Source organism: Chenopodium album, chromosome 18, assembly GCF_948465745.1.
Source record: "Chenopodium album chromosome 18, dcCheAlbu1.1, whole genome shotgun sequence".
Classification (NCBI taxonomy): Eukaryota; Viridiplantae; Streptophyta; class Magnoliopsida; order Caryophyllales; family Amaranthaceae; genus Chenopodium; species Chenopodium album.
Genome location: NC_137851.1, coordinates 7,282,668 through 7,291,778, shown reverse-complemented (window position 1 = coordinate 7,291,778; position 9,111 = coordinate 7,282,668). Strand labels below are relative to the sequence as shown.

The 9,111-nt window shown below is 34.9% G+C and overlaps 1 protein-coding gene across 1 annotated transcript; it reads left to right on the top strand.

The window, feature by feature from the left end:
* Nucleotides 1–331: 331 nt before the first annotated feature.
* Nucleotides 332–7,794, top strand: LOC145592933 (small ribosomal subunit protein mS47-like). The gene is made up of 14 exons (XM_081649452.1): nucleotides 332–546; nucleotides 1,050–1,130; nucleotides 1,218–1,286; nucleotides 1,399–1,462; nucleotides 1,577–1,656; nucleotides 1,828–1,911; nucleotides 2,482–2,566; nucleotides 2,682–2,767; nucleotides 2,865–2,986; nucleotides 4,048–4,108; nucleotides 6,861–6,959; nucleotides 7,069–7,170; nucleotides 7,262–7,303; nucleotides 7,412–7,794. The coding sequence occupies exons 1-14, from the start codon at nucleotides 421–423 to the stop codon at nucleotides 7,529–7,531; spliced, it is 1,221 nt and encodes a 406-aa protein (XP_081505578.1). The 5' UTR covers nucleotides 332–420; the 3' UTR covers nucleotides 7,532–7,794.
* Nucleotides 7,795–9,111: the final 1,317 nt, after the last annotated feature.

Genomic DNA, 9,111 nt, shown 5'->3' with positions numbered 1-9,111 from the left:
TCAATAAGTATTATCATAATATATAACTTTTATATTTTTTAATTAGGGGGAATTAAAGTTATTAACCGTTAAAGTTTTGCATTGGCAAGCGTGATAAAAGAAACGGGTCAAGTAAAAAAAACAGAGGAAGTAATCATTTCAAATGTGAATCCAAACTTAAACCTGAACTCGATCCGCTAACCCGAATTGGCTTCAAAGGATCAAGATTGAAATACAAATGAACAAGCCTCAACGCTACGTTTAACCCAGCTCCAAAAGTAAAACGCCGCGATCCAATAAATCATTCTTAGTCTCGCTTCTAGGCTTCTTTCATAGCTGACTGAGGCGAAAGGAAAGAGGAGAGAGAAGAGTCCACTAAACTAAACCCAACAGCAGAAGCCGCAACATTTCACAAATCTTCGAGCCTCCAAATACAGAGAGATGCAGAGGTTTAAAGGGGTTTTAAAATCCACAAATTCACTTCATAAACTTGGTTTTCTCTCTCCTTTTAGAACCTATTTAGCTCAACCTAATTACTTACCTCAATATGATCGTGTGGAAGATCAGGTTTTTAATTCTATTTCTCTTTAATTTTTGTGGGTTTAATTTGTTTTTGCTGTTCTTTGATTATTTGACTTGCTTTAGCATTTTCCAATTGCACATTTGGTTTCAAATTTCGATTTTTATTTGTTATTCATTGAATTTTTATTTGAAATGTTAAATTTTTTTTATTTGTTGGCAATCTTTGTTCTTGTTGTTCTTTGATTATTTGGCAAGTTTAGGCATTTCCCAATTGTACATTTTGTTTAAAATTTCAATTTTTTTTGGTTTTTCTTTGAATTTTTGTGAGTTTAAGCGATACTCAATTCCCCATTTTGTTTGAAATTTTAATTTTTTTATTTGTTGGCAAGCTTTGTTCTTTGATTATTTGGCAAGTTTAGGCATTTCCCAATTGCACATTTTGTTTGAAAATTTTCTTGCTTTTTTCTGAATTAGCTTTTACTTTTTTTATCTTTAATTATTAGACGGAATTTAGCAACACCCAATTTCCCATTTTGTTGGAATTATAGGTTTTGGTTGAAGGGAGAGCAAATTCAAGGGCAGCAATTCTCAACAGACCTTCTTCACTCAATGCCATTTCAACTTCTATGGTCTGCTGCTGTAACTTCTGGTTCTATTAAATTAATTGAACCTTTCAAATGTTTATGTTAATTGGTATAACTATATTTTGATTATAGGCTGGTAGGCTTAAGAGATTGTATGAATCATGGGAAGAAAACTCTGATCTTGGGTTTATCATAATGAAGGTAACTAATTAAAATTTTGCTAGAAAGTTTTGCCCTTTTATAAAAACTTTTGGTTTTGACATTTTAATTAAAAGGTGTATGGAATGCTGAATTTTTTTTTGAATATTGAAAGGGAAATGGGAAGGCATTTTGTTCTGGTGCCGATGTTGTTAGCCTCTATCAGCTGATTAATGAAGGTGGGTTAGAGTTAATTGCCTTTGCTTAGCTTCGAGGATGGCATCCTACACTGTATTCATAGATATTGCTGTTAATGTTTGTTACTTTTTCCTGTTTTATTTTATTGTGTGCAGGGAAAGTTGAAGAGTGTAAGAGCTTTTTCGATACATTGTACAGATTTGTATACCTCATGGGTACTTATGTTAAGCCTCATGTAAGTGATGCTGTATAATTTGCATTGGACTTATGTGGTCTTTAAAGTTGAATGTTATGATCATTTGCTGATTACATTCTAATTATGAATATAAAACGGAAGTGAATACTTTCTAACGTTGTTACCTATTGTCATCCATATCAGTCTAAGTGGGTTTCCTTGAATCTGTAGGTGGCTATCTTGGATGGAACCACTATGGGAGCTGGTGCTGGTATATCTTTATTAGGAATGTTCAGAGTGGCAACTGATAGAACAGTGTGTCCCTTACTCTTGGAAATATAGCTTTCTGGTGTCCTATTACTTCTCTTTGTGTGATATATTTATCATCTTCTGGGGTGTGATTGTGTGATTTCATGACCCCTCTTTGATCATGTGTGCATTTAATGATATGTAGTGCATAGGACCAAACATACAACAAAACAATTTAAATTTGGTTCTCATTTCTTTCAAGAGGTGCATATTATGTGTCTATAAATATGTACTCTGCCTCTATATCCCTTCAGAGTATTGGAATTCTGAAGTTTCTCTGAAGCATGATTTATACTTTTCATATCAAAATAAATGTCATTCCTAATTAAACTTCCCTTTAGCCTAATAGAATAGATACAAGAAATGTTGTTACTCCTCTACTGCCTAAGAACGACATTCCATGTTCAGCTACAAGTTATTGTAATCAGCATTTTTAGCATTACTTAGAAACATTTTGCAAGTGGCGTTTGGTTAAAAACTTGAGTGGCTCTGTGAGTTTTTAAACTCTGCTCAATTTATGTGATGCTCATTTTTATTCAGACAAAATGATATTGAACATGAAATCAACAATTTCAGGTATTTTCTCATCCAGAGACACAACTGGGTTTCCATCCTGATGCCGGGGCTTCTTTTTTCCTTTCTCGTCTACCTGGTTATCTAGGTTGGTTTGTGTGCCTAGTGTATCTAATGTACATTTATCTATTACTGTAGAAGTTAATAACTTAAAATCTTTAGCACATTTGTATTAATTCTATGGATTACTTTCTTTGATGCAGGTGAATACCTGGCTCTGACAGGAGATAAACTAAATGGTGTTGATATGATTGCTTGTGGTCTTGCTACTCATTACTGCCTAAATGCGGTTGGTTATTTCTGATATGCTTATAATACAAATGCGGATAGTAAATTTTGCACTTGCTTACTCCAATTTATTCTTCTGTAATAAATGAATCTGGCAGAGACTTCCGTTGATAGAAGAGCGCCTTGCTAAATTGTTCACAGACGATCCATCTGTGGTAGAAAGTTCGCTTGCTCAATATGGTGACCTTGTCTACCCAGATAAGAGTAGCGTTGTTTACAAGTAATGCCAATCTTCTTTTTTGCTTTCTCAATATGACCCCTCTTAATTAGCCATTTGCAGCTCCATATTACTTTAGAACCAAGCTTGTGAACTTTGGTGCCAACATTATTTCTATTCTGTTCTTCAATTTACAGCTTACTTAACCTTTGCTGGTTGATTTGGATAATGACACACTTTTGATACAAAGATTATGAAATTAAGCAGATACTTTGACTAATACTTAGCTAGTGCTGGAAAATGTAAGCAAAGACTCTATAAATTGTTTACTATCTAACCTTATGAGCAAGAAGCTGAAGGGAAGGGCACAGGAATATTTTGCTGAGTTGCTTTTACTGATGAATGAATTTGATACCTTTATTCTGAAGAGGGATAAGCTATTGTAAGGAAGCAGTTATAAATGTCCCAAATTAAATTGTGTTAGATAGGAAATGAGATGCCCTTACCCTGCCAGACAGTGCTTGTTTGGTTGCATTTGAATTAAATTCCCATGGCCATTTACAGTTTATAAGAAGTAACATCCTTCATGTATTTCCTAGGAATTTGCCAAACTTGTTTGGTTGACTTGAGGGATTTTGCGTTTCATGTGAATTATGAATGACCAAGGGGAGGTTAGGTAATTAACATCCGATATGTAGGAACTCAAAATTCCTAGGAAGTTCCAATCCCCCCATTTTGCAATTTTCATGTTAACCAAACAACAAGGAATCTAAGAATTTCCTAGGAACTTCTATTGCCTATGTCAAACAAGTGCAACTAAACAAACTCTCGTCTTTCCCTACCATGTCCATCTCCATTAGGGAACTACACAAACAGTACATCATATGCTAATTTGTCATTTGGTTGTAGTTAATTCTTAGTTCTGTGTTTTGGCGCATAATTATGCTTGGTGGGATATAAATCTAAACATCATAATTTTTTTTTTTTAAAAAAAAAAAAAAAAAAAAAAAACAAAAAATCTTTTCAAAGAGGATTTTATTTCTGCTGTTTGGATAATGATTACGAGAATATTTTGCTATCTCTTGTGATTTCTTTCATTTACTGATGACAACTGAATCATGCAGAATTGAAACAATTGATAGATGTTTCAGCCATGATACAGTTGAGGAGATTGTTGATGCTCTGGTAAGAATAATTAATACTTTCTTTTCTTGATATCATTTGGCTTCTCTGCAGAGCTCTTTTCTTTTCCAAGGGTGGGGTGGTAGTCACCTTTTTTTTTTTTTTTTTTTTTTTCTTGATGAAGGAGAATTTTGGCAGACTTCCTGACTGTTGTAACTAAAGTGTTCTCATTTGCTGACTACTGTAAAGCAGTGAACTTAGTGTATTTAAACTGCACCTTACAGAACCTCTCATACTTGTCAGGCAATGCGTCAATATGTTAGTTTAATCAGGCAACGAGTCAATTTTTTGTTGTAGATTGCATGCTTTTCAATCTTGGTAGAAAATTGAATGTAGGTTTCTCATAACAAACAAATTCTTAGCTAATTTGTCAAGGTGATAGACTATTTTGTGGTGAAATCTGGAATTTTTGTGGGTGGCTCTGTACTTGGTGGTCGTTTAGTTATTTGTAGGAAGTATGACTTCCTAGGAAAGCTCCAATGGCCATGCATGTTTATATCGTAATAAATGTCAGGGTTCGTTTGGTTGGACATCGAAATTTCTAATTCCCATGAGAATTTCCACCTACCTAGGGGATTACGCAAGTTAACACTTCCATTTTGTGGGAAATAGGAATTCCCAAGAAGAGTCTTACTCAGTCACTCCTATGTTATTGCCTACCAAACAAGTTCACATACACCTAGTACTGTCAAAATGGTTTGACAGTTCGGTTTCGGTTCGGTTTGAAATCGGTTCGGTATTTAATCGGGTCGGTTTGGAATCGGTTTAATTGTCTCACGGGTCGGTTTTGGTTCGGTTTAAATAGTTATCGGTTCGATTCGGTTTCGGTTTATTCTTAAGCGGTTTTAATTCGGTTCGGGTTGTAAACAGTCCGGGTAGTAAACGGTTCGGTGCAGACGGGTTGCGGTTTGTTAACGGTGCGGTGTAAACGGTTTTTATCCAGCTTCAAACAGTTTCGGGTTGGAAACGGTTTCGGGTTAGAAACAGTTCGGTTCTTTTTTGGTTCAGTTTATAACTGGTTCGGTTCTTTTTCGGTTCAGTTTTTAACTGGTTCGGTTCAGTTTATAACTGGTTCGGTTCTTCGATGGTTTAAGTGTTTAACCACTTTAACGTTATTCATATCGGTTCCATTTCAAGTTTACTAAATTACGGTTCGGGTCGGTTTTCGATTTCAAAAAATAAATTGTTTATCGAGTTGTTTGGATTCGGGCAGTTAAATGGTTTTGGTTTGAAATTTGATAGTACTTGCTAACCTTTTGCGTTCAAAAGTTTTATATAAAGTCGCGAATCATTTCATATTTAGGCATCATATTATAAACAAATTCTCATTGATTTTATAAATACATATTATGTTCTGTTTCAAGTTTAGTCATACTGATCTTACTAGTTATATTCCCGTCAAAAAAAAAAGTTTGTAAACAGTTCGATTTAATTATATTCCCGTCAAAAAAAAAAAATCCATTTAATTATATAAAAAAGTTTGTAAATGGTTCGATTTAGAAGCGGTTTGGTTCATAAACGGTTCGGTTTATAACCAGTTCGGTTTACAATCAGTACGGTTTTTAAATGGTTCGGTGCAAACAGGTAGCAGTTTGCTAACAGTTCGGTGTAAGCGGTTTTTTTGCCAGTTTAAACGGTTTCGGGTTGGAACCGGTTTCGGGTTAGATACGGTTCGGTTCTTTTTCGGTTCGGTTTTCTTTCAGTTCGGTTTATATTTGGTTCGGTTTGTTAACGGGTTCGGTTTTTATTCGGTTTAACATTATTCGGGTCGATTCGGTTTCGGGTTTACTAAAATACGGTTCGGGTCGGTTTTCGGTTTCAAAATAATCGGTTTTTAATCGGTTCGGTTCTCATTTGGGTCGGTCGGTTTCGGGCAGTTAAACGGTTTCGGTTTGAAATTTGACAGCACTACATACACCTAATTCATTGGAAAATCAAATCCCGATGTGTATAAATTTAACCAAGCAAAAGCTATGGTTTTTGGTCATTAGGATCTTCTATATATGTGTGTCTAGGAACAACCACTGTTATGTGCCTTTGTGATTGTGCAGGCTTTGAACCATTGTTGATGTGAATGCGAACTTTTTGGTTTTTTCTGTATGGGTTTTGATATGTGATTAAAAAGTTTATTTTATTTATTTTTATTTTTATTTTTATTTTTTTTTTAAACTTTTGACATTAAGGTTTCTTATAAATTTACCAGGTTATCTCGAGCTTCTGCTTTTGCGATTTCCCTGTTTTTTCTTGTGCAGTTTCTTTGTCCTTGGTATTGAGTTCATAAAACCTTTAAAGTGTTTTTATATGGACAAAAATAACTGAGAATTTAGATACATTAGTATGTCTCTTTAAAGAATTATTTCTTTTCCATTATGCAACCAGAACTTGAGTATATCAAATACATACTGTTCTACTGATATACTTGCCCCCAAAAGAAGTAGCCGCCCATGGCTGTTAATTTTTTAGCAAATTTCATGCTATTCTCTGTAGGCCTGTAGGGTAGAAGGATTAATGTGCCTAATCTGGCAGATCTAGCTGTAGTCTCTGAAATTCTGAATGGCAAAGTGTGACTAAGGTTGACTTCACTTGCTTCAGTATATAAACTCGGCTTTATGTTAGATTCATCCTGCTGCTTGTCTAACCTCGTTGACTATACTTTCAGATTTTCTTTGTGTAATTAGCAAATTTTTGCTGCTCAGAATGAATGCAAAAAATATAGTCTGTTAATTCTCCTTGAATTATGGTTCAATTTGCACAGGAAAGGGAGGCAGCTAAATCTTCTGATGAATGGTGCAAGGCTACCCTGAAGAAACTAAAAGAAGCCTCTCCATTGAGCTTGAAAGTCACTCTACGATCTGTAAGCTCTTGTAACATCTCTAGCTGGGCTCCCCTCAACGATCTTTACTTCTTATGGCTCTTATTTTTTGCCTTTTTTTTTTTTTTATTATTATTATAATCAAATTCAGATCCGTGATGGGAGATTTCAACCTATCGACAAATGTCTAGCTCGGGAATACAGAACAACTGTGAATTGTATATCCAAGAGAGTTTCCAATGACTTCTGTGAGGTATATGCTGTTAAATTACCTCTACTATCGTAAGCAGGTTTTGAAATACCGAAATTTCTGAAATTTCTCCGATTTTGTTTCTTTCAAACAGGGTGTTAGGGCACGCTTAGTTGACAAAGACTTTGCTCCTAAAGTAAGCCTTCCTAAATCAATGCTTCTGAATGTTTTTTCTTAGTAGTGTTTGTACTTAATGTTAAACATCCTGCCCCATTCCTTATAACCGATATATTAAATTCTGCAGTGGGATCCTCCTACTCTTGAAGACGTAAGCAAGGATATGGTGGATTGCTTTTTCTTACCACTCGGAGAATACGAGCCTGAGCTTAACCTACCTACATCACTGCGAGAACCAGATATGTGATAGCCGATGTCTTCTGTAGTCCAGTCCGGAGTTTTGTAGCATCGATATTTACTTTTAGGATATTGAGTCCTTAGATTTTTTTTTTTTTTTTCTTTTCTTTCTTGTATAACAAATTACTTTAGTAGCCTGAAGAAGAGATGATTGACTGATCTGAAACAGTTGGATTTGTCTCAGGTGAGGCTGAGAATATCACAAATTGTTCAAATTGATGTCTTGTTTATCAAAATCCTTATCAAGATCAATAATTACCACTTTCTGGTTTATTTATTTCCCAACTCCTTTCTTTTTCGCCTGATTTTCGTGTGTTCGTGTATGATTCAGGAAATTACAAGTTTATAAAATACGAGTTTCCATCTTATACGAATAATAAATTTCCATATATGTTCAAAGAAGACAGATAGAAAGTAATTTGCGAGAATAGACAGCTGAACTTAAGTAGTACAGTTTTTACCTACAAGATTAACAGAAGAAATCAATTTCTCGAGCGCAATTGCAGTTCCAGGCTTCACAAACCAGCCCAGTTGGGAATACCATGTTATAACTTTGTATCGGATTTCTTCATTTTTACAACATGTTGTAAAAAAAGAGTATGTTGTAAAAAAAGAGGATTTAACTCTCCATTGTATTGGAATTGTTGAGGCCATTTCTCTTTATACATGATTTTTTTTTTGTGATCATTAATAATGACATAAAATAATTATTGCAATGTTAGTGGAGACGTAACACAATGCTAATTAAATAATGACTTGAACAATGCTAAATTATTGCTAGTGCAGATTTATGTTGCACATAAACCTTTTTTTAAAAAGAATGTATACACCGAGGGTGATCTATATACTTATGGAGTATTTGTTTTTAGGAACATTTTGTAATACTCATAATAATAAATATAAATTCTAGTATTTTCATTACAATAACACCCATGTTCCGGGCAAATGAAGAGGAAACTGATCAGGTTCTTGACATTCTTTCAACCTATGAGGTGGCGTCGGGTCAGAAACTGAATATGGAGAAATCGAAAGTGTCTTTTAGCCGAAACATTGATCTTGAAAGGAAGAATATGCTTCAGATGAAGTTATCTTTTAAGGCTGTCGAAGGACATGATAAATATTTAGGTCTCCCGACTTACATTGGGGGCTCTAAAAAAATTGTATTTCAGAGTATTCAGGATCGGGTCTGGAAGAAGCTCAAGGGGTGGAAAGAAAAATTTTTATCACAAGCGGGCCTGGAAATCCTTATCAAGTCCGTGGCACAGGCTATCCCTACATATGCAATGCAATGTTTTACTATCCCGAGCAGCATCCTTAATGTGGTGGAAAGATTGTGCCGGAATTTTTTCTGGGGTCAAAAAGGGGAAGAAAGGAAGATTTATTGGGTAGCATGGAATAAAATGTGTCGGGCGAAAAACCAAGGTGGGTTGGGTTTCCGAAATATGCAACTTTTTAATAAGGCAATGCTAGCAAAACAAGCGTGGAGAATTGTGACAAATGAGCACTCGTTGATGTCACGAGTTTTGAAGGGTAAATATTTTCCCCACTCAAATTTTTTTGATGTTAAGCCATCGTCAAATATGAGTTTCA

What these genes read in the sequence shown, in the direction of transcription:
- LOC145592933 (XM_081649452.1), top strand. Translation starts at nt 421, where the DNA reads ATGCAGAGGTTTAAAGGGGTTTTAAAATCCACAAATTCACTTCATAAA. An exon ending in AAGAGTAGCGTTGTTTACAA is followed by an intron (nt 2,987 to 4,047) that starts GTAATGCCAATC and finishes TGAATCATGCAG; the next exon opens with AATTGAAACAATTGATAGAT. An exon ending in TGAAAGTCACTCTACGATCT is followed by an intron (nt 6,960 to 7,068) that starts GTAAGCTCTTGT and finishes AATCAAATTCAG; the next exon opens with ATCCGTGATGGGAGATTTCA.